This window comes from Apium graveolens, chromosome 4 (assembly GCF_009905375.1).
Source record: "Apium graveolens cultivar Ventura chromosome 4, ASM990537v1, whole genome shotgun sequence".
In the NCBI taxonomy this organism is placed as follows: domain Eukaryota; kingdom Viridiplantae; phylum Streptophyta; class Magnoliopsida; order Apiales; family Apiaceae; genus Apium; species Apium graveolens.
Window position 1 is genome coordinate 310,447,513 of NC_133650.1, and position 25,823 is coordinate 310,473,335.

Here is a 25,823-nt window from a genome sequence, read left to right on the forward strand (position 1 = left end):
ATTTTCTTTATCAAATAGTGGAATTTTAACGGTTCTAACTTTTTGTGAAATCATTATGAATTTTTGAATAAATAAAAATTCAAGGAGTTGAAAAATCACAAAAGTCTAGGATCTTGATTTGTTCATTAATCAGAAGGCTCTGATACCAATTGTTAGGTCCCAATATATTTGTAGAAGGGGGGGTTGAATACAAACTATACCGTTTAATAGAATTTAATGCGGAATAAAAAAGTGAAACAAAATTCAAGTTAAATAAAACTATTATTAAACTTGAAAGGTGTTACAACAACGGTATCGATTACAAGAGATTAATCTCAAATTAATTATCACAAATCTAGAATAAATTCGACATGAACTTTTTCTATTTTTACAATAAAAAGATCAAATGCTAGAAGCAATTTGAGATTAAGTTCTAGGGATTTTGATCCACTAGATAGTTACACAAGAACAAGAGAATGATTTCTAGTGGTTTGGATTTAACTTTAGTTACTAGAAATTATTGATCTTGAATGCAGTTGAGAGATGAAATATTTTGCTGCTGCTGCTTTTCTTTTGTTCTTGAAGTGGTTTAGTTGTTATGTATGTCTGTTGAATTGTCAAGTCTCTTATGTCTGCTGCTCTCGTCTTTAAATTTAATCAACAGAACTCACTAGAACTGGCAAGACAATCGGTATGACAATTGCTTGAACTGGCATGACAATCGGCATGACAATCTGTTGAACTAGCAAGACAATCGGTATGACAATCTGTTGAACTAGCAAGACAATTCCATAGCTGGTAGAACTTTCGGTATGACAATCCATTTGAACTAGTATGACTTTCGGTATGACAATTGATTGTCATACTGGTTCAATTGATTGTCATGCTTAATTAATATTGTATATAAATCCAAAATTAATTCTGAAAATTCATAATATTAATTTAGAATTAATTAATCAATTAATTCAATTAATCAATAAATTAATCTTTGCAGATATAATTTATTTTCTTAATTAAATTATATGACTTAATTAATTAATATAGAATTAATACTACTCTTGAACATCAATCATTCTTCTGAAAATCTTCTTGAAATCACTGACAATTATGAATCAATTCCACCACTTCAATGTTGATACTCGATGTACTGTCTGGTTCATGAGTGACTAACTTCCGTGACATTTCTTCATGTCTTGACTTTGATAACATGATTTTCTTCAAATTAAATCCATATAATTATCTGATACCCTGACAAGATCTCTGTCACTTGATTAAATCCATAATCTTGATTTATATCACTGAGGCTTGATCAATTTCTTGAACTTCTTCCAGTGAATTAATTCCTCAAGTCTGTAGATGAACATTGTTTCTGAATCCTTTGACAGATGTTACTTTGAGAGATCTCTTTGACAATAGATCCACTATTTACTTGTTACATTCTTATTTGAGTTGAGTTAAATCCTCGAATAAACAAATAGGCTATGACATATACCTTTCACATCTTGTGAGCGTTATTGATACACAGAAGCAAGAATAGAGATTCAGTGAAGAAAGAACAGAAATGCAACAATCAAGCGGAAGAACATGAAGATATAGATGAATCGATGAGTATAAGCTCTGATACCATGTTACAAAGATAAATGTATGTATATGTGTGTAAACAATCAAGAAGATGATATGAATAATGAAGAAGAAGAGTAACTGTATATTTAATAACTAACTAATTCTCTTGAGTTGTCATCTAGCTGGTATTGACCTGAGCTGTCATTGACCTGAGTTGTCTTGTTTAGTATCAGATGGACTTATATATCTAACATTAACCATACAAGATAATTTAGCCATAAAATGAGCTGCCATTTTTACTTGTCTATTAACATGGCAAATAGAAAGGTCTGATCGGTTCTTAAACTTCTCCTTACATTCTTCCAGGACGTGTCCAAGCTCAACCTGATATGTCTCCTTCTTCTGCAAAGCATGTACTACCAACTCAGAATCACATTCAATATTCACTTGCCGCAATCTTGTTTCTTCCGGCCAAAGCACAGCCTCATAGATCCCTCTAACTTCTGCTTCCATCACTGAGACTTCCCCTGTTATATATCTTCATAATCTTTTCTTTGACAAATTGGCCTTTATCATTGTGAATTATCATACCCAATGCATATGTCCTTTCACTGTTCTGCATTGAAGCATCCACATTACACCTTAAAAACTTCCGAAGGTTGCCACTTTACTTGATCAACTACGTTCGTGTTGCTCGTACCTGCATTACAATAAACTTTACGTTTATTAGCATCATTCCACTCTACCACAAATTTGCTACTATTCTCCATAGTAATAACATGTGATAAGATCTTATTTTCCCACACTTTTTTATTTCTGGAAAATTATATACCAGACAAAAACAGTAGCCACCACTTCCAACTTTCATGCATCTTCCTTACTTATTATATCTAGCATCCAATCCGAAGCTAATTCAACATGTTCCCATATATATCAATATTCAATTTGGATCGCTGCCAACAATCTTTAGCAAATTTACATTCACAGAACAGATGACGTACATGTTCGACGTCAACTTCACATATTGGACATAAAATTGGCGTTGTAACCCCTTTTCCTCTTAGAAGAATTCTAACTGGCACATTGTTCTTGAAAAACCTCCAAAAAACATTCTGAGTTTGTGAGGTAACTAGAGGTTCTATAAACTGCTCCACCCCTTATCGTTTGACCCTTCCTCTTCACTTGTGTGGTGAGAAACCCAATACTGATATGTTGTTTTCACAGTATATGTCCCCATATTGGAACAATCCAAGCTATCATATTCATAACTGAAATTTGAATGACTCTTGTCTGGAGAACAAGTTGGTTATCAACGTCTATAAAATGTTATCAGAATGGAAGTATTGACAAATATTTTCATCTCTATTGATATTCAAGTGAGTGTCCTCCACACAAAAATAATTTTACCTTGTAGCCAAGGATCTTTAACAAAATTTATATCTTTCTCATCTCCTAACACCCACATGAAACCCTTCCAGATAAAATTTCTTTCACCTCCTAAATACCTTTCCAGATAAAACTTGAGTCAGTCTCCTTGTTTACTTGCAACACATGTTGTCGTGGAAAGTAACGAGTTTTGAACATACGAGCCACTAGGGAATTTGATTTTTGACAAAAGTTCCAAATTTGCTTGTCGAGAAAAGATATATTGAACCTATGCATGTCACAAAATCCAAGACCACCTCTACTCTTTGCAGCGGCCATTTTTTCCATCCTTACCATCTGATTCCCTTACTATTATTTTTTCCAGAACCCCACCAGTAACCATTCATTAGCCTCTCCATTTCAACGCACAAAGATTTAGGGATTGCAAAGCAGGACATGGCATAAGTTAGGATAGTTTGAGCTACATTTTTAACCATAACTGTCTTTCCTGCTCTTGAAAGTAATCTCTTGCTCCAGTCCTGCACAATCCTCCAGACTCGTTCCTTAATAATATTGAACACTGATTTTTTTTGACCTACCAATGAGAGATGGCAAGCCTAAGTATTTGCTATTCTCAATCTCATTATGAACTTCTAAAATCTCCTTGATCTCCTGCTGTTTATCTCTCCTAACATTCATACTAAAAAAGACCCCAGACTTTTGATCATTAATCACTTGTCCTGACTTACAACCGTATTCATTTAACAGCACTTTAATAGTCCTAGCTTCATTAAGATTAGCTTTGTCTTCTTTTCTATATCAAGAATTAAATTTTTACAACAAGTGTGTTATCTGAGGAGCATCTGGGCATATTTCACAGCCTGTTATCCTACCTTCATTAGCTGCTCTTGACAGAGAATATGATAATCCTTCCACACAAAAAAAAGAAACAGAAGAAGCGATAGTGGATCTCCATGTCTCGGTGCACAACTCGGATAAATTGGCCCAGCATAATTGCCATTAAACACCACCCTATAACTGAATGTGAAGACATACAACATGATCCATTTCCTATTAAAGCCCATAATTTGCATATTTTTCCCAAATAGTATCAATCCACGCGATCGTAGGTCTTTGAAATATCAGGTTTTAAGGCCACCTCTCTATCTTGACCTCTATCTTTCTTCTCCATATGGTGGAGAAGAACTTTAAAAGCCATCAACACATTGTTTGAAATATTTCTCCCGATGACGAATGCAGACTGATTTCCAGAAACTACATTAGGAAGAATTTCTTTGAGCCTATTAGCAAGTACTTTCGCTAAAATCTTATATAAAACGTTACACAAGGCAATGGGACGCAAATCTGTCATCCTTTCTGCATTGTCTTTTTTGTATAAGAACTAGAGTTGTGTCATTTAAATTTGCGGGAAACGCACATTCAGATAATCACTCTTTGCATCATTTAAAAAAAAATCACCAATTAATTCCAAAAAATGTTGGGAAACTTTTATAATTAATTGATTGAGTAAAATATTTTGACTAACAGATTAAACTTAAGTATTTTTCTTTTCCTTTTTTTGTCAGGAGAAACTTCATGTAAATAGATTTTTTAATTAAGTTTTTATGTTTTAATTAGACATATGAGAAAATTCTCCATATTTAAAACCCTTCGAAATACCTTTTTAAAATTAGTGAATTAAATTCAATCTGCTCTTTTAATCTACTAATTACCAAACACTAATATAAAATGTTTTTTAAATAATAGAAAACTAATCTATTCATGAAAAGATGTAATAATCAAGCAAAGTCGAGGTGAGACAAGCTCAAACCGGATTCAAATAAATTTTCTTATTTTTAAACTTGAATATGAGTAAATTGAAAAGAATACTTTTCACGTTTGAACTTGAATCAAGGCAAAATCTTAAGATCAATTTAAATCAAATTATATTTTTCAAAACTTGAATTGAAAATTTTCATACTTAATTTTTTTATTGAAATTTGATAATACTCGTAAATTTATCACAATATGTGTCAAACTCGAATAAGTGAGCTCCCATTACACCTCGGTGTTACAGATTTCGGAAATCGGAATTATTCGGTTGAGGTACTGATTTACGATTTATCGGACGATTTTTAAAAAATCGGATGATTTATCGGCGATTTATCGGGAATCGGTTAAATCAGATCAATATTTTTGACCGATTTTTGACCGATTTATCGGAGATTTTTGAAAAATCGACCGATTTCTATAACATAAGCTTACACGTGAGTCGTGACTCGTGAGTATGCTGCGCCGAACCTCAAAACGCAGCGTTTTGCAGAGAGTACAGATCACATCCACCACATGACAGCCAAAACAGCAATAACAAATTTGACCAAATATAAATTAAAATATTTGTTATTTTACATTTTAATATTAAAAAGGAAAATTAGCTCTATTTCCATCTCTCTCCTCTCTCTCTCCAAAATCTCTCTCTCTCTCTGAAAATTATGCTGTGAAACCGCCTCGATCTTCACGCACTTTCATGTAATCTCTCTCTCTCTCTCTCTAATCTCTCTCAGTTTCATAATCAAAATATGTGTATATATTGCAATTTCATGTATATTTATGCTTGATTTTTGTTAATTTACACCTAGTTATATATTGTTGAGTTGTTGACTGTTTTGATTTGTTAATTGTTAGCTATAATCAATTTAATTCATGTTAATTGTGATTTATATAATTCATATTTTGAATGTTATATGTATGTGATTTCGAATTAGATGATACTTTGATGATTTCAGGAATTAGGTTTTTGTGTGTGTAATGTGTGTTTAATTGTTGCGTGATTAGGTTTTGATTGGATTGGAATGGATAGATAAGAGGGAACACATTAGTGATTTGTCGATAGTGTGTGATTTCGAAGAATGACCTCTAGGGGTGATCATCATCAAACTGTTCCACTTTCGGTGTTGTTGAAACGGGAATTGGCGAGTGAGAAGGTTGAGAAACCGGAGATATCGCACGGTCAGGCTAATCAGAGTAAGAAGGGCGAAGACTTTACATTGGTTAAGACTGAATGTCAACGCGTGCTAGGTGATGATGTTACCACGTATCATGTTTTTGGGGTTAGTTTGTTTCCTGCTTCCTTTCGTTTTTGACGTGGTTTGATAGTGCTTGCGAGAATTTGTTAGTTCTTTAATTGTTAGTCCTACTTATTAAAATTTGTTGTAGGATTGATTTGAAGTTGTGTGAGTTGGATCATATTTGTACTGCAAAAATGTTTAAAACTATAAACCAAATTTGTATGTTAAATCATGAAGTGTGGTGGGCTTACCGTTAAGTCATAGTGTATTTACCTTGTGTTGTTATGTGAACAAGTATAGGAATAGGATAGATATTTCGGAGCAAGTATATGGGTACATTTTCTGCTTTCTTACTTTCTCCTGCTTTACCCAATCATCTGAATATTACACTTCATTTTTGTTCTCCTTTCATTTGATAGAATCAACTTCCTAGTTTATTTGTCTACTTTTTGACAGTCCGACTTCATATGATAGACTTTGGTCTAGGTTTTCCCTATGCACCCGTACATTTTCTCAAGTAATGTTGAAAGTGAAGCTACTTCTGTATCTGTCATGGTATTGCTTGAATAAAAATCACTTGAGAAGTCATTTGGAAGTAAGAAAACGTTAAAAATAAATTTGTGGAATGTGCGCTAGTTGATTTACAAGCTTACTGTTGGATTTGTGATCCATTTGTCTCTCAAAGGTATTCAATGTCGACTCATTCCGCATCCGAAACTTAACAAATTTTTCTTCTTATCTGCTAATGTTAATTTTTTTATGGAATTTAATTTTTTACAACCCATTTTCTTTGTTGTATCTCATTTTTTGCCTTCTCAAATGTCTTATGTACCTATTTAATTGGAAAAGAAAGTCCATGATCATTGTTTAATGCAATTAATAATACTGTTCATATTCTTTATTTAGTACCCCCCCCCCCCAAATGCCCATTCTTACAAAGCAATTATTTGCAGCTATTTGATGGCCACAATGGGTCTGCAGCTGCTATTTACAGCAAGGAAAATCTTCTAAATAATGTTTTGGGTGCTATTCCACCAGATCTTAATAGGGATGAATGGATTGCGGCACTGCCAAGGGCCTTGGTTGCAGGGTTTGTGAAAACAGATAAGGATTTGCAAGAAAGAGGTATCATGATCCATGTGCATATCTATAGTAATATGATATATTAACAGTACAAGATCTTTTAGATGATGGAAAAAAGTAGGAAAAGCAGGGCTTCTGTGGAACACGATTTTAAAATCTTTGAAGTTTGAAGGGAATATAGAGGATTATGTGCATACTATGTAGAGCATTTATAATCATGCTCTTGATATGATGATAGGATAGCTGTACGAAAAATTTGCATACAAATTGACTTGAATGCTTATGTAGTGATAATCCTTAAAGAACCTCGAAATTAGTACTTACCCTGTCATCTAAAAGTTGTTATGAAATACTGGTTTAATGGTTTTGACTTAAAAGTGCTTGTTTATTGTTACTTTTTTTCCTATATGCATCACATATCCTTGTAGTGATCAGACACGTAACTTCTATAACCGTATAATTTTTTGAAAATTGGTTAAGCTATAAGAAAACTTAATGATCTGTCTTTTATAACAGAACCCTCCTAAAAGATAGTTGATTACTTGTATGATGTATATTTTTAGGGAATTATTTCCCTATAGAAGATATGTTAATCAATTCTACAACTTTTTTCCTGATGTCCATGACAACTTCCAGTAGTTCAAGTCTCTTAATATACTTAAAGGTGGAATAAGATATATGCATTTGACTATATTTAGAATCCCTTTTGCATCTGTACTTTTTCAGGATCCTTTTATTGACATCTACTTCTCATATCACATTTTTAAGGGAAATGTTATTTCCAGAGCGATTTTATTATTTCCAGAGCAAAGAAAGAGGGAAAAGACAAAACTACCCCCCTGCATACATAATAAACATCCCTTGAAAATGATTAATGCAAGGGTAATTTTTTAAGAGAAATGATTAATGCAAGATGAAAAAGTACTTGCAAGCAATTGCATTTCTTTTAGATATATCATGTCTTGCTACTTGCATGTGCTGGACACTTAACACCCATACATGCTGGATGGATACTTAAAACTACATTTGAGGAGAATTTCCAGAATCTTTAAAGTATTGCCAGCCTGGCATTTGGACACATCAATATTTCCAGGTGAGTCGGGATAGCATAGTAGCTCTAAATACTTATACAAGACTGACCTAGGCATTCGACCAGCTCACTTGTTGAAGTTAAAAACTCGATCTTGTAATGCTTTGGCTACTGTGTAGGGAGATACTAAGTGCCTGTATTGTGCCTCTGCTACTTAGGCTCAGATTTAAATATTTAATAGATTAATGCCTACCTACCTACTTTACACTTAACAGAATCAAAAGCGAAGTTTGTATTCCTAAGTCTCCACACTCCACACACACACACACACAGATATATACACTACACACAAACACACACATATATAAATGTATTACACTGCTTATTAATAATGTATATAGTTATTACGGTAATCTATATTAGTATAATCTTGTAGCTGTCACCCAAGGATTCTTATGAATTTCCGTGTTACTTTAAGATGCCTGTCCAGGTTTTACTTGTTGCATTTTAAATTCAAATTTAAATTTATGTTTTTTAGTAATGGTTTATTGTAGTTTCCTGTCCATTTGTGTGTATATGTTTTAAGTATGTTTACATGGGTACTTATCTATTCTATTGTTGAATTTCAGCGCGAACTTCAGGAACAACTGTTACCTTTGTGTTAATCGAAGGACTGGTCGTAACTGTAGCATCAGTTGGTGATTCCCGGTGCATCCTTGAATCTTCTGAAGGAGAAATCTATTATCTGTCAGCAGATCATAGACTTGAAACCAATGAAGAAGAGTAAGCTGACAGACTTTCAGTTTGGATGTTTTTATCTTCTTCTTTTGCTTGGTAGATCAGTTTATTGTCTAATGGTTTTATATGTAATTAGTTATCTTGTATGAAAATTAACCAGGAGGGAACGTATCACTGCAAGTGGTGGCGAGGTTGGTCGACTTAATACTGGCGGCGGTACGCAGGTACATTTGTTTTTCACTATTATTGTTGTAGTTTTGTCTTGATATTAATTTTGAGGCTATCTTTATTTACTCTGTTTACATTAAATAAAGTGCTTGGTGTCCATATATTAGAACTATATGTCGAATTTTTTTATAATTTACATTGTTGCTGCATGTCGTTAGCAAGAAATTTTTTCCCAATTTTATCTGTATAGATGTAACATTGTTGTCATTGTTGCAACTCTAATTTGGGGTACCATTCTGAATTGGTCATGCCCATGCAAATTAAATATAGATGCACATTTAGCAATTTAGTGAGGGGTGAATCCAAAGCAATCATTGAATTTCCCAATCACTTCTTTTGTCTAACATGAATAGGTCATTTCACAATTCACACGCTTCACGCACACACACATGACGGTATTGGTTGATTTAATATTTCTATCGCAGATTGGTCCTTTGAGATGTTGGCCTGGTGGGTTGTGCCTATCGCGATCTATTGGAGATATGGATGTTGGCGAGTACATTGTCCCTGTTCCTCATGTGAAACAAGTGAAGGTTTGTTACCCTTCATGTTGCTTTATAGACCCTATTTAATTGTCTCACACTAATGGCTTCAAGCATAAACTAGTCGGTACTGTTACTAATTCCTCTGTTTAAGATAATTTTTTTATTCCTTCGTACATTATTGGTACCTCCCAGTTATCCTCTTGACTTGCTACCTATTATTTAGACAATGATAAATTGATGGTAAACTGAAGAGCGGGATTAATCTGATACAAGACTGAGTGGAAGACCAAAGAGGAAATCTTTTTTATCTGCCTTTGATGAAGATCAATGAGTTGGCAGATTTATAGTAAATAAATTTCACCATTTGACTAGAAGTACATTACATTCGATATCAAATTATGGTAAGAACGCTGACTAAAAGTGTAATACAAGTATAATTAGACCTTGTGTCATTATATGTTCGAATGTGACACTTGGAGACCCTCCAACTGCTGAACAATTATATTTTGAAGTTAGAACTTTGACTTTAATAATTTGCACAAATTGAACCCTAATGGCAGCTAAGGTTCTGACATTTATAAATTTTAAAGAGTAATCTTTTGGATGCCGAGATCCCAATTTTATTTACACGTGTAAGCCCCTGGCTTCAATTTTTCTGCCTCGGAATAATTTTTGTGAGACTTTAATTTTTAGTATCAATCAAACTAGGTCTACCTTCCTACAATCTTATACAAGAAAAAGCTTTGTCATTTTAATTATAGAAGAATAATTTTTCGTGATGTTTATGTGAATTTTTTTTTGACTCTGAGTTACCCCTTACAAACCCCTCTGCAATCTTGTAGTGCATCAACCCTACCCACAATTTATTGGCATGAAGTTTATTTAATATTGTACCGGTTCTGGCATGAGTTCAAGAGTTTTACTTATATGCAACTTGCAAGTATTGTCCAGTAGTGCATAGTTATAATTAAATTTGTAAATGTTCTTTACTGTAAAATTGTAAATGTTTTCTTGTGTAGCTCTCCTCGAGTGGTGGCAGACTTGTTATATCAAGTGATGGTGTCTGGGATGCTTTAAGTGCCGAAACGGCATTCGAGTGTTGTCGTGGAATGTCACCAGATGCCGCAGCTTCACAAATAGTTAAAGTATATGCTTTTAAATGCTTTCTCGAGTCAGCAACTTTGTTATTCTTTTTTTTTCAATCAGTTGGACATGCTGTTTTAATTTATTTTCTCCTATACGCAGGAAGCTGTAGGGTTTAAAGGACTTAGAGATGACACAACCTGCATTGTGGTAGATTTACAACCCCCGGAAAAGTCTAGTCCTCCATTGCCGGCACCACCAAAGAAGCAAGGGATGGGAGTTTTCAAGTCTATGTTTAAAAAGAAGAGTTCTGAGCCAGCTTCAGCTTCTGAAAAGGAGTACAGTGAACCAGATGTGGTTGAGGAATTAGTAGAAGAAGGATCTGCATATCTTTCGGAAAGGTCTGTAACTTTGATTATTGATATCATTTCAATATTTTTCTTTTTTATGCTTCTTAATGATTGGTTGCTTTGTATCGGAAATGACAAATATTTGTTTCATAATTTACCCGCATTTGAGGATCATAAATTTGCTGGCTAGGTCTTTGTTCTCTGATGTGTTTCTGTGATTTGCAGGCTGGATACAAAATACCCGATATGCAACATGTTTAAATTGTTCATATGTGCTGTTTGTCAAGTGGAGATGAAACCTGGAGAGGGAGTTTCAATACACTCAGGACCTGAAAATAGCAAAAAATTACGCCCCTGGGATGGTCCTTTTCTTTGCTCAAGTTGCCAAGAGAAGAAAGAAGCCATGGAAGGGAGAAGAACTTCTGCAGGTATATTCTAATCATATGTACTTTATGTTACATTCTACCGATGTGAAACGTGACACATTTCTCTGCCATGTTTTCAGATTCTACATACAGTAGTGGAAGTGAATAGCCAAACTTGACTGCATGTGCATTACACAAAGAACTAACCATTGTTTGGATCTAAATCGTAAATGGTAAGGCGTATTAGAAAGATGAATCCCAACCATGTTTCTTGCAAGGAATTTCAATTTTGAGTTCATTAAAGGAAACAACGGGGACTAGTGAGGATCTTTCCCTTTGCTTTGGTACCTGTAAGTCGGAGATCAGAATTAGGATTGCATATTGTAGTTAGAGTAATCCTGTCCGCTGTTGAAATATCAAGTATCCCCATCTCAATTTGGGAATACGAGGCTCACTAAAGTAAACACGAAAATACAAGTTGAAAGTGAAACATAAAATTTTCTTCTCTCAATCTGTTTGATAGCATACTGGCCCTTCACCACATAATTCAATACTGTAACTCAATTCTTGGTGTCCTATTGTTAGGAAGTTTGACAAGAGCTCTTAATTTGCCATTAGATTTTTCAATGTAACATTATAATGTACAAACTACGAAGACAATTCTTCAGAATAGAGAAATCATTGATTTTTATAAATATAGTTGTTCTTTTACTGGAACTCGGCTTTTCTGTAGTATCAAGTAACAACTTTTGGTTAAAAAGCAGTGTTAGAGTTTTTGCTTTTATTTGCAACTTTAATTTGGTTTTGTGGTGGTGATGGTTGATGGTGTGACATAGTGCTTCATTTTATATCTGCGGTAATTGGTTTTCCTCTTCCTTTTTTTTTAGTGTAAAGAAAGCCTTAGCCGAAAATAATGTGATAGTTCTTCACACCGTGTTAATTGTCTAGCTACTATTCTCCAATTAAAGTCCAACACCCAGAATGCTAGCAAATATAAGCTTAAAATTTTCCGGCTGATCTGCAGTCGGTTTATGAATCTTCATTTTTTGTCATGAGTTATGCAAGTTGTTAAGTACAAGAACAGGGTAGAAGTTTTAACAAAAGTTAGCTCACCCAGCTTGGGTTGATATGCAAGTTTGGTTAAAGTTGAACTTAGAAATAGGCTTATAAAAGCAACTTAAAGGGCTGCTTGAAGACAACATACGCTCCTAACAATGAGAAAAGATTTGGAGTTATTCAATTTTTAGGGAGGGTTTAAGAGTATATTGGAGTTCATTTTTGTCTTAATTTTGTTAAAATTTGACTTAGGAGCATATATAGAGTGCCCATTAGAGTTGCTCTAAGAGTTTGATTTTTGACTTTTGAAGTCCCGGTAAATTGGTTTTTGAAACTGAATGTTTAGAAGAGTCAAATTTTATGGAGACAACGTTTTCGTTGAAGACCATGGAAACCACTAATGTTCTGAAATTAAAATCTTGTATAAAAACATTGCAAAACGTATTGTTTTGCGAATAATGTTGTAAAAAGATCATTATTTTATTCAAAATCTTGAACATTATACATGTACTGCATGCTGCAGAACATTACAAAATGTTTTATTCAACGAAACATGTTTAGTTTGTGGAAAATTTGTTCAAATTGCAGAATATACATATTATACTTATTAAACTTAGATGTTTTTCAACAAATTTAATGAATTAGTAATATTCATAAAATATACTTTACAAAATAATATATTATTTTGATTGTAGAATAAAAATGATCTCTAAGATGTCAGAATTTCTATCATGTTTGGAAATGTTGGATAAACAACCGGATATGTGTAATGTAAACCATGAAAGCTACTACTCCCAAACTTTGTTTTGGAACATAACATGTTTTATTCGTACGATTTAGAATTTTTTCGTTGTTTGTTAATGAAAAAATTGTTTTATTCTGAAAACTGAATAAAAAGAAAAATCCGAAAATTAATTTTCGAACTTTAAGTTCTTCCACAACCCGGTTCTTATTAAAAAAATTTAAAAATGTTAATGCATATTCTGTGAACATTTTGGGCGGAACGTAAAAAATGTGTATTTTTGACATTTTTTTCTTTAATGTCTTTATTAAATTTGGCTCATTTAATTTGAATAATTTTTATGCTTATATGAGCTCACCATCATTTATATTTATTAGTAAAAAGCCAATGAAATTTTGACAACCAATGAAAAACTGTTAAAAAATTGTATCTTAAATTATTTAAATTTTCTTTTCTGAAAATTTATGTATATAAAAATTAAATTTTATTTTTTAAAATAAACACCAAAAATTTTAGTTATTTTTTGTCAAAAAACAGTATAGTAATTTTATTGGACAAAAATCAACGTGTAAAAAAGTTGGTACAAGTACCAAAACATCCACGTTGTTGTGTTGCATCTCATGTGTCTCCCCACCCACACATCCCCACCTCATGCAAATCTTTTTCTCCATCTATGACTTTACTTTTTCGTGTTTATAAAAATTGGTCGATTTTTAAAAAATTATTGATAAGTTACTAAAAAAATTTTCAAAAATATTTATTCAGTTTAATTAAATCTCGATAAATTTCTGATAAATTATCTGATTTCTAAAATTATCGGATCAATTATAAATTGATATCTCAACCGAGAATTCGGAATTCTCTAATACGTAACCATGCTCCCCGTACTTGTAATTTAGAAAAATAATCTAAAAACCAATTAAATATCCTATCTTTCTAATATGTGCCCAATAACACGTATTAGTCACTAACACCAATAAAAATAGACATTTTTTATTAATAATATTGATGTGAATACAAAGAGCATTAACATTTATTATTTAACCATCATTAAGAAGAAGAATTCATTGTGTGTCATTGGGCCAACATAGAAAATTCCTTAAATATAAATTAAAATCATACTTTAAATGATCATCAACAACTTCAAATCAACTTGGCGATTCTTGTTTTTCCACAAAAACTAGCTTTCTATTTTCCAGGTTAGTTTTTACTTCACTTATATATGTATGTAATTGTGTATGTATAAATTTAAGTTGCGTGTTTGAATATTTAAAGCTATTGAAATGGGTCAATCATTAATTTATCTAGCACATTCGATAATCTAATAAGGAATATGCTCTTGACACTGACTATTCTATAAAAATTTAGACTTTTTTTTGGTTTTTTGTGAGATTTCTGCATATGGGCTTTTGTTTTTCTTGATATTTTATGTTAAAAATTGAATCTTGGAAGTTCTTGAAGTCTTTTTTATTGAAATAAAGAATTTGAAGTTTTTGGGTTGTTATAAAGATTGGTTTTGGTTAGTTTGTGTGTGATTTGGTTCTGGTGGATTTTTAATGTGATCTCTTGGGTTCTTGAATTGTGAGGTTTGATTAAAGAATATTGTGATTTGGGTGCTTTTTTGATTGTGATTCTGGTGAAGAACTGAAGCAATTAACTGGGTTTTGTGTCATTGTGTGTGTGTTTGTGTGTGTGGAATTTGGGTAGTTTGCGAAAATTCTGTTGGTTTAGTATTGTTGATATTAGGATGGATGTGTGTTAGTAGAGCTAGTAAGTGGACTTGATGTTTGGTGGGGGGATGGATTCGGATTTTTAAGTAGTGGAGTAGTTTAGTTGTGTGGGTTGTTTTTAGGAGGATGTATGCGGTGGGGAGGCTAGGTAGCTATATTTCACGAGGGGTGTACACGGTTTCTGCACCATTTCATCCGTTTGGTGGTGCTGTTGATATTGTTGTGGTTGAGCAGCAAGATGGTACTTTTAAGTCATCACCTTGGTATGTGCGATTTGGGAAATTTCAAGGGGTTTTGAAGGCAAGGGAGAAGATTGTTGACATTAATGTTAATGGTGAGGATGCAAATTTTCGTATGTTTTTGGATCATACAGGTGGTGCTTATTTTCTGAGGGAGGTAGATGCAGAAGATGGCGATTTATTATTATCATGTGCATCTTCATGTGAAGAATTGGATGAGCTGGAAAGGAGACCACCGAAGTGTAAAAGTTGGAATGAAGGTATTGATTCGTCTGATGCAGCTACTCGGCTTGAAGTAAGCAATGGTACAGTTGTTGCTAGGTCTGGATCACGTGGTGCTGGGTTCCTGGGACTTTTCGGGAGGAAGTCAGTTGAAGAGAGTACATCTGAGATGGACAAGAATGCTGCTGAAATTGTTAGGGCGGAGTCTTTAGAGCGTGCTGAGATTGCTGCGGATCTGTTGGAGGTGAAGTGGTCGACCAATCTTGCCTCTGGCAGGAAAGACAAAGATAGTAATTCAGAATTAACTGCACCAGACATTTTAGATGGTGTAGCAAGTACAAATTCTTTAATAGATAAGGATGCTGGTTTGTTAGAAGGTGGTGTAACCAATGTGGAATATAAAACATTTCAACGCCAATCAACAGTTTATTATGAAATAGACTCCTCGGATATGGATCTAGATGATTATGATAAAAAAGACAATGATACAATATGTGTGAAATCTGGCGGAGTCATTATGCCGGCCAAAACTCCTCCTGCTCCAAAAGCAAATACTGAGGTTAGTTCAGAAATAGAAACTCTTTATGTTCCTGCAAGACTAGGTGATAGCACTTTTAGTAACGGGAAGATGCATGATGAAAGTAATGAAACAAATTCACAAAACAATAGAGTTCTAACAGAAACCTCTACTCAGCCTGTTACTGTTGATCAAATAGACGATTCAGCCAAAGAAGTCAATTTGCATAGCACACATTCTAGTACCATTGAACCAATATCTTCAACTAATGGCGAGACAAGTGTTCAAAAAGAATGTGATGGGAAGAGGCTCCAACCACTTGCTAAATCTTTCTTTGATTCTGAAGAAGTATGTAGTGAATTTGTTCGAAGTGAGGAGATGGATAACTCCGCATCAGTATGTTTAGACGAAGAACAGTTCCTTTTTAGTGATCTTGACAACTCCGAAGTTAGACATGTAAAATGCATGGAGTTGATTCCTACTAATCAGGTAGACAAAGGAAATGATTCATCTCTTATATTGGAAGACAGTGTATCAGTGAACGGGTCTTCTCTTTCACAATTTGAGTCACCCGTCAAGTTTAGGGAAGAAGACTTTCTAGTTGATGGTAAAGAGTCAAGAGAAGAGGCGACTGAAATATCAAGTCGCATTAAGATACCTAGAAATAATCAAGTTGCAGGTCAGGAGTTAGGAGGAATGGTCGAGTCTCTACCTAACATGCGGTCACCATTTGTTGAACTGGATGAAGTTAATGTTTGTCATACTTTGGGCCATTCCTTAGATCTGAATCCCAAATTATCAAAGTGGGCATTGGTAAGGAAAAATTTAAAAACTAGCATAAATTCAGATGCGGAAAGCTCAAAGAATTTATCGGATTCACAGCTTACAACTAAGGATGCATTGGTTTTGGAGGAACTGAAAGCTGCAGACACCAGCCCTGCAATTGGTAGGAAATCTTTTACAAGTTATTCATTCATATAGAGCTTAAAATTGTTATCTGTTCAAAGCATTAAATTGTATTATTTTATTTGTTTAATAGAAAGAAATAATACTGTTTTCATATAAGGAGTTTGGACTATTTAGTCTGATAGGTTTGCATGTGGTTTTTCACAAAACATAAACTGTAGTTCTGAATTGTATTTTTTTAAAACTGTGGCCAGTAATATGTGCAATTATGATTTTTTAAAATATATATTAATATGACATTGTATACATAATATAGACCTGAAAAGAAATACCGTTTATTGGATTTTAATTCAACTCCTGCTACCCCATTATTGCATCATTAGTTTGGTGTGATTACATTATGTTATATATTTATTTTAATACTGAGTTGACATGATTAATAGCTGTGAGTCTGTAATGTTTTACACATGTAAGCATCGAGGCAAGTAAATCCACAATATATTAGGTTCTACCTCAGTGTCTGAAAACTTTTTGAAGAGACGAAGTGTATGCTCTTCAACAAGGTTAGATAATTATATGTTTCTATAGAATGGTTCAATCTTAAAAACATTCATAGGAAAGAAGTTGGACTAAACTAAGAGTTGTAGACTTGTATCAGGTAGACTTGTCAGGGTTATGATACAATGCCTGTTTTTAATGGATTTATATATGTAGAAGCAATTATGCAGATTGTATATAAATGTTGCATCTACTGGTTAGACTGATATAATTCTTACAGGGGATTCTTCTAAAACTGTTGAACACTCGTCGAGTGGAAGCTGGGGTCAATGGCTATTTAAAAGATCCAGGAGCATGAAAGATGCACCATCGTCTCTTGATCACAAAAGAAGCATTGATGCTGAAATTTCTTTGGCAAGCCCTAGTGGCATGGATGAAGGGAAAGAAGTGCCTGATGACGAAAATTCTGATAAAGAATTTTCAAGCAAAGAAGTTCCTAAACCCAAGGCAAATAAGAAGAGAATTAGGGTAGTTTACCCAACATCTGAAGAGCTGGCATCTTTAAATCTGAAGGAAGGCAGGAACAGTGTAACCTTCACCTTTTCAACTTCCATGTTGGGGAAGCAGCAGGTACTTCATTCATCTATTGCATGGCTCAATTTGGTTTCTTATTGTCCATTGTCATGATTTATATGTTCTGAAACTGTGTGCTTACTTGAACGAGTGTATTACAGGTTGATGCTAGAATATACTTGTGGAGGTGGGATGCTCGTATTGTTATCACAGACGTGGATGGGACAATAACCAAGTAAGTCTACGAGATCTGCAAGAGATATTGAATCAAACATATGAATCTATCTGTAATATTCAAGCAACCTAATTGTTAGTTAAATTAGAAGTAATTTAAATAATCTCTGAAAAAAGTTTATTTGTTATACTCTCTATAATTATGCACATCTTTTTTATCAGTCCTCATCATTCTACTGCTCAAGATTCCGCTCTCCTATACTTTTCGGCATTTTATACCGAATATGTACTGCTCTAGATTCCGCTCTCCTATACTTTTTGGCATTTTATACCGAATATTGTATTGTTAGTCTTAGGGTAAATATTTTTCTGATTTATTGCCTGGGTATTTCAGAAGTCTTTATATATCACAGAGATCGATAGCCACAACGTTTCCAAGTTCCCTTCCTGTTTGCTTCACAAATTATTATAACTTCATACAATCGCTTGTTTATTGAGTGTGAAGACGGAGTTCATGCATGATGTTGAACAGGAAATAATTTTTTTTTTTTTTTATTTTTTAAATATAAGTGTATTTGTAGTAATGCCACTTACAAACATTCTTGTATTTATAGTAATGCCACTTACATGCCCTTAAAAGATAATTACTATTTTCTTTTGCACAAGAATGTTTGTGGAATTATTTACTGTTTAGGATGACATGTCTTTAACAATGTAAATTATTAGGAGTAGATTCGAAAATCTCTGCTGATTAAATTCATCATGGCACTCGCACTTCGGAAGTATTAAATGACAGTTGTCTTCCACCAACTAGATCTAGTTATCTTATATACTAATAAAAGAACAAAGTCCACCATGTATCAGTACTTAGACTTCATTACTAGTAACATTTTCGATTGAGGTCATGACAAAATAATATTTTTTGTATTACAGATCTGATGTACTAGGCCAGTTCATGCCTTTAGTCGGAAAAGATTGGTCACAGACAGGGGTTGCACATCTCTTTACAGCTATTAAGGTTTGCTCCCTGTTGCTTTATTGTACATCTAGTTTTTTTTGCTAAATAACAGAGTGCAATTTTGATATATTCAATTAGTCCCAGTTGAACAGTTGCTACTACTTTACAAAAACATTATTGCAACCAAGATTTGGATTAGAACTCTGTGCAGTCATGTAATATGACCAGAATTGTCCGAAGAGTGAATTTAATTAGTTCAGTTTACGGTAATTATTGAGGTTATTTAAATCGATGATTCTAATGAATGTTTGTGATACCCAGGTGCAAAAACATTTAGGTGAATTTATTGTATTTCTTGGAAACAACGATAGCACTAACTTATATTTTTTAGTGCACGAAATTTCCATATGATTCAGAAGTAATATATCTGATAAAGATACTATAAATGATCTATGATTCATGTGGAGAAAATGTAATGAATAATTTAGTGACATTTTAGGCACTTTTGTGAGGCAAGTGAGAATTGGGCCTTTATGAGTGAATTTCACATGAAGGTGAAGTGCTTGTTTATTAACTTGAATGATGAGAATTGCAATTCACTATACATCCAAATGAAATTTCAAATAGAATGAATAATATAATATCATATGAACGAAGGGTTATTTTCTAGGTTTAAAGTAGTAGTCCTTACAATTAACTGACCTTTATTCTAATTAAGAACACTTTTTTACTTCTAATATGATAATGTGCTATGTCAATAAATAGGAAGCATATGTAGTTTAAAGCTTTTTCACCTGAATGTAACAAGTGATGGAACCATATGCTTACTAAAGTTAGTTTTTTGTTTGCCATTCTCTGTAAATATTTCCTTCTATTTTTCTTTTTTTTGCTGATGTGAAATTGTGAATAGCTTTAGATGAGTACATATTCTTATACCTTGACAAGGAAATACACTTCCTTTTCTTTCTTTCCTTTTGCAGGAAAATGGTTATCAATTGCTTTTTTTAAGTGCAAGAGCGATTTCTCAAGCTGGGCTTACCAGACAATTTCTGTTTAATCTTAAGCAGGTACTTCAATACTTTCTTGCATTTCTTTTGCATCACAGAAGAGTTTAATGTTAAAAAGGGTTATTGGTAATTATTCTAGATTTCATTACATTCATGTATTTGTGTATCGGTTTCCTCATACACAAGTTCTGTGCAGAATGGAAAGGGATTACCAGATGGGCCTGTTGTTATTTCCCCCGATGGACTCTTTCCTTCCTTGTTTAGAGAAGGTGGGTCTGATTATGTTCTGAAATTCATTAGTCCTAGCATCTCTTTTTGTAGTTGCTATTCTGCAAATTATTTTCTTGCAAATTAACCTGTGATGGTTACAAGTAGATCGAGTTTTCTTGTTGTTTAACTCTACCGACCTGTTTGATTTATATAAAAAATATATTATGCCAGGAACTGAAGTTTTGGACTTCTATATATTTGTATGTTTTTGGTGTTTTCAATATATAACTGCAGTAGAACAGATAAATGGACAGCAAAGTAGAAATATAGAGAGATTTAGGGTAGACAATTAGAGAGATGTAGAGAGACAGAGTTTAGAGAGAGATAGAAAGATTGCAGAGAAATAAAGCTTAGAGAAGAAGTTAGTTATAACTACAGAAATAGTTGAGATAGAAGTAGAGCAAGAAAGAGAAGTGGTGGAAATATATTTCCAATTTCTGAACATTCAACATAATGAAAGTTTACAAAGACCTCTATCATTTCCAGACTCCAAATATAATTACTAAGTTTATAATGACTCAATCACCCCTGACTTATAATGCTATTAATGCTAATCCTGGATTGCTAATAGCTAGTTCCTGAAATATGAGCTCTGATTTCAGTTCTTCCCTCTCTATTATACTACCTCCGTAGGTGACAGCTTTATTAGTAAATTGTGTTGTACATTTGCATATAGTTTTGCTTGCAGTTACATCTTGGATATAATCAAGTATTTTTTGAACGACTATTTCTCCTCACTCACAGATGTTGCTCTCTTCCGACCCTTTATTGTTAAAATGTATTAGCCCATTATATTCCTCTACTTCTGTATGCAATATTCATATTCTTCTCGATGTCATTTTCTTCTCACGTAATCCTACACAAACTTCTGTCCTATTCCCTTTTATGAGGCAAAGGCGTGGAGTTGTAACTTGTAAGACAAAGGTGAGGAATCTAATACAACGTAATAGTTAAAGTTAAAGCTGTAAAGAAAGTGAAATAAAACTTTTATGAATTAACATACATGGTATGAAGGAGATGTAAGGCACTGCTAATTAAATGAACAAACAGAGGAAAAGAAATAAACCGCAAGTAGTTTTAGCAAAATTGAACAAGAGTTATTTTTAATTACCAAACAAAAACATATATAGCTAGTTTTTCCCACTCATAATTAGGGTTTTAGGGGGGGGGGTGATGTACTCAAACCTCACCTAGTAGAGGTTGTTCTGCAGAGACCCCCTGACTGAACATCATATATCTTTAATTGAACGCAAATACGCTATGGTAATTGTTGATTTCTTTTACCTAATTTTGATTGCTTTTCCTTTCTGATTAACTGTTGTTATGAAGTGAAAGAAAGCCACTTTCAGACTTGTACAGCTTGAATTTTTGTTGCTAGAACAATATTAAAAACTTCAACCATAGAAAGAAATTTTGACAATATAAATACATTTGAGGTCTTATGTTGTCATTTTATTGGTTGTGAATTTGTAATTTTGTACACAAATCTTGCAAGAAGAATTCAGTGAATATATTTGTTTATGCATGAAAATTATAGTTGGTGACAGCAGAAACACAACTCAATTAATAACGGAAAGAGCATATATATATATGCTACAAGCTACTTGTATTGCACATATGCATTGAATAAAGTAGTCTTTTATCCTCAGTCATGCAATTATTCCAATTATATTGAGATAGAATTACTCATCTCTGTATTCTCTAACTGTTGCTTTTTATGCAGTTATAAGAAGAGCTCCTCATGAATTTAAAATTGCTTGCTTGGAGGTAGTTTCATGTTACTCCTAGAATTTATGATTGCCTCTGATAAGCTTGTAACTTGTCTTCTTGTCCTCTTGTCACCAACCTATATATGCAAATCTGTTGCTGATTTTAAAAGCGTTTAAATGTTCTGATGCAAACAATATGCAATGAGCAGGATCCTGGTTATGATCGAGGACCTACTATGTTACATGGAGTGCTAAGATATAGATTAGTTTCTGGTGTCAGATTAGTCATTGAGTTACGCCAACTGTGTGTGACGAATTATGAAGGATATAGAAGAAAAATAGTGTGCAACTGAAAGATGGGTAATGTGTACCAACTACCAATATAATGAAATAGTATGATGCATAAGACAGCATTTTTATCTAAATGGCTTGGGAGAAATTTATTATGGCAGCAATAATACACTTAGATACGCAATGGTGTTCAACCATTTGCTTGCTAGCGCAAACAACTAGAGACTTACCTATACGGACATCTTAATATGGGATGGATTTCTTTTTTCTTGCAAGTAACGCACATATTATATGCAATCTGGAAACCTATCACATTTTGCAAGAGAAATTCTTTAGATGTTAAAAAAAAAAAGGAATTAAAGGTGGTGCATGCCTGGGGCACTTTTAAGACTAAATTACTCAACAGATTTGATCCGGTGTGGTTCTCTTTATTTGCAGGATATAAAGGCGTGCTTTCCATCTGACAGAAAACCATTTTATGCTGGTTTTGGAAACAGGGATACTGACGAGTTTAGCTACCTTAAAGTGGGGATTCCAATAGGAAAAATCTTTATAATTAATCCTAAGGTACTAATATTATATAGAAAATATATAGATAAAAAATTTACTGTGCAACTTTACTACTACCTCCGTCCCGTTGATTTCTTTACGTTTGCTTTTTGCACGCATTTCAATGTTCAAATATCGTATAGTTACATAGTATCTTTTTGAAATTTTTTTTTCTGAATAAAAGTTTAATGTTTAAATTTTTATTCAGAAAAAAAAAATCAAAAAAATATTATACAACTATATAATATTTAAACATTGAAAAGCGTGCCAAAAAGTTATGTAGAGAATTCAATGGGACAAAGGGAGTATCATATTATGTACTTATAGTTTATCCTGAATTTCTTAGGGTGAGGTTGTTGTGAATCGATGTGATAACAAATCATATACTTCCCTACATGATCTTGTAAATGGCATGTTTCCTCCAAGACTCTCGTCTGAACAGGTATTTGACTCTAAACTTTCATGATTTTATATCGGTTATATTTTTAGGAAATTAATCTCATGGGAAAATGTGTAACTTCACTACAAATTAGCCGGATATTGTTTTGTAATCTAGGATACTGGCACAGTGTAGCCCCCCTTCACTTTCAACGTACGTTTGTTGTGTAGTATGCTATCAACTTTACCAGGTTCTTATATTACATCTTAGTGTATTATCTCACTTAGCCGTGCCAGTACTTGAGCCAATCTTAGCTATCAAGTCTGTAATATTCGTTTGCCCCTGCCTGCCTGATGTTCTACAGTTAAATCTCTTTAAAGTAATAGGGTTGGACCTAGAAAAAATATTACTTCAGTGAGTTTATTACTTTATCGGGAGTAAAAATACACTGTGTACGTTATGTTGGGACCGGAAAAAAATATTATTTTAACGAGGTTATTACTTTAACGATTATTACTTAATCAAGGTTCAACTGTATTAAGTAAATTCTTCCACGTGGTTGCAGGAAGATTTTAACTCGTGGAACTTTTGGAAATTGCCGCCTCCTCTTATTGATTTGTAAAGGTGTCAGCATATTTTTCTTCGACTTTTCAAACAGGAGGATGCTTACTGCCAGTCATGTAGTACAATTTTGTAATTAAATTAGTTGAGAAATACACTGTATAGTTAAAATATCTATGTAGAATTATAATGCTGTAAAAAAATTCTAATGTTTAATGTACAGACCAGACATTGTTCCTAGAAAGTTTAACATATTAAAATTCTTTGTTAGTCAAGAGAGTGTTTTTCTTTAGCTGCAAGACTTGGGAAATGAAATTTAAAGTTTTCGAATCATTTTTCTTCATGGATAATGTACTTGGACCTGGCAATACTGGTATACGATACGTGAACAGGGTACAAAACGACACGAATAATTAGTGTTTGTGTTCGAAAATTTGTGTTACGTGTAAGTTGGACAAATTTAATTTTCTTACATTAAGTTTTTATACCATAAATTTCTTTACATATTCAAATTTGCAGAAATCTAATGTGAACCTGAAGTTAAAATGTTACTATAGAAGAAGGAAAGCACACCGTGAGATAAATATATATAGTACATATACACAAGGAAATCACATTATAAAAACATAATAATATGGAGAATATTTTCAAAGTTGCCTCCTCAAACCCTAAAAAAAGCTCTCTCAGCCTTTCTTTTTTTCTAGCCGCCATTCGGGGCTTCCATCGGTTTTCACCGGTGGAAAGCCTCAAATAATCTATTTTTCTTTTGTTTGTGTTTTTCAATAATACTCCTCCCCGGATAAGGATTTTTATCGTTCAAGATTGTATTTTTGTTTGATAAAATCTTTGTTGGGTGAGATTTGTTCCCAATTTATTTGGGTTTTGTTTAATCTCTCCTTGTGAGAGCTTGGTGTGTTTTTTGGTGTGATTTGGTGTGATTCGATGTCCAGGACGTTAGATTTTCCGGATTTTCAGAGGTTTGATTCAGTGATAAAGATTTATATGGGATTGCAATTATGATCGATAGCTCAAACTGGTTTTGGTGAAGGCGATACATGTGTATGTATCAATTTCAACAAATCGCTTGATTGTGTCTTCATAAAGACTAAATTAATCAGCGATATGATCTGTTTTATGTTTATTTGACTCGATTGTTCTTGTAGATGCCGTATGGCTTTTCATTATTGAATTAATTCTGATTTTTTTTCAAAAAAAAACATAATAATATGAGAGTATTTATAAAGAGTCATCACTGATACTCCCTCTGTCCCAACCATTTCTTTACAATTTCCTTTTTGGGATGTCTCATCCAATTATTTATATTCAAAATTTACCAAAAATAGTAAATGAGTCCCACCACTTTTCCCATTTTTTCTCCCTTTTCACAATACTTTTATACCACTATTTCCCTTTCATATATTAAAAATTAATGGGTCCCACCACTTCACCCACTTTTATTTCTCTTTTTCACTATTTTATACATTTTTTTAATCTACGTGTCCAAACCAAATATAAAGAATTGGCCGGGACGGAGGGAGCATATGCTCTTCGTTCTATGCTCCAGCATCCTAAGAACAAGTTCGAGATAATAATTATATGAAGTCCTAAATCAAAATTTAGGTTAATTGAAAAAACATATATCTCAAACTAGGTCAATTTTAGTGAGCTTTATTTCACTTTTAATGATAAAAAAAAAGTATTGTTACATCTTTTTCCACCCTTATATTCTCTTCCCTCCATTATTATATTAACAATAAAAATAATAAAAAAGTCAAAAATAACTTTCTGACCGATTTAAACATAATGTAAATGCAAATGCAAACATGTAAAATTTGAACTTCTAAAAATCTGTTGTTGAGTCTTTATTAAGGGAAGTTTTTTAATCACCCAAGGAAGGAAGTAAAAGGTCGGAGTATTCAAACATCATTGACAAAGGCAATTTTATTTACTATTAGTGTCAGATATCCTACACATCTTCCTCAAAAATTTTACCAAATAATGTGGCTGGCATGTGGCTGATTTTGATTCGTGGACGCATATAAATACCCGCGGAGTCCCATATTATTATTAGAAAGGTTGTCAACCATTTATGTAACACATCATAT

The 25,823-nt window shown here is 33.2% G+C and overlaps 2 protein-coding genes across 2 annotated transcripts; both read left to right on the top strand.

Annotated features, from left to right (window-relative positions):
* Positions 1–5,317: 5,317 nt before the first annotated feature.
* On the top strand, positions 5,318–12,048 carry LOC141721737 (putative protein phosphatase 2C 12). The gene is made up of 10 exons (XM_074524801.1): positions 5,318–5,436; positions 5,743–6,017; positions 6,929–7,100; positions 8,718–8,871; positions 8,987–9,050; positions 9,480–9,587; positions 10,559–10,684; positions 10,785–11,023; positions 11,198–11,400; positions 11,478–12,048. The coding sequence occupies exons 2-10, from the start codon at positions 5,817–5,819 to the stop codon at positions 11,504–11,506; spliced, it is 1,296 nt and encodes a 431-aa protein (XP_074380902.1). The 5' UTR covers positions 5,318–5,436; positions 5,743–5,816; the 3' UTR covers positions 11,507–12,048.
* A 2,197-nt stretch (positions 12,049–14,245) lies between these two features.
* Positions 14,246–23,993, top strand: LOC141721738 (phosphatidate phosphatase PAH2-like). The gene is made up of 11 exons (XM_074524802.1): positions 14,246–14,334; positions 14,843–16,789; positions 17,528–17,877; positions 17,982–18,055; positions 18,928–19,012; positions 19,933–20,019; positions 20,156–20,228; positions 21,953–21,996; positions 22,668–22,796; positions 23,125–23,220; positions 23,723–23,993. Exons 2-11 carry the CDS (start codon positions 14,992–14,994, stop codon positions 23,777–23,779), a joined length of 2,793 nt encoding a protein of 930 aa, XP_074380903.1. The 5' UTR covers positions 14,246–14,334; positions 14,843–14,991; the 3' UTR covers positions 23,780–23,993.
* Positions 23,994–25,823: the final 1,830 nt, after the last annotated feature.

Excerpts from the sequence above, each read along its gene's own strand:
- LOC141721737 (XM_074524801.1), top strand. The coding sequence starts at position 5,817 with ATGACCTCTAGGGGTGATCATCATCAAACTGTTCCACTTTCGGTGTTG. Across the intron at positions 9,051-9,479 it reads ATACTGGCGGCGGTACGCAG|ATTGGTCCTTTGAGATGTTG; the intron begins GTACATTTGTTT and ends TTTCTATCGCAG. Across the intron at positions 9,588-10,558 it reads CTCATGTGAAACAAGTGAAG|CTCTCCTCGAGTGGTGGCAG; the intron begins GTTTGTTACCCT and ends TTTCTTGTGTAG.
- LOC141721738 (XM_074524802.1), top strand. The coding sequence starts at position 14,992 with ATGTATGCGGTGGGGAGGCTAGGTAGCTATATTTCACGAGGGGTGTAC. Across the intron at positions 20,020-20,155 it reads TTCTGTTTAATCTTAAGCAG|AATGGAAAGGGATTACCAGA; the intron begins GTACTTCAATAC and ends AGTTCTGTGCAG. Across the intron at positions 20,229-21,952 it reads TCCTTCCTTGTTTAGAGAAG|TTATAAGAAGAGCTCCTCAT; the intron begins GTGGGTCTGATT and ends CTTTTTATGCAG.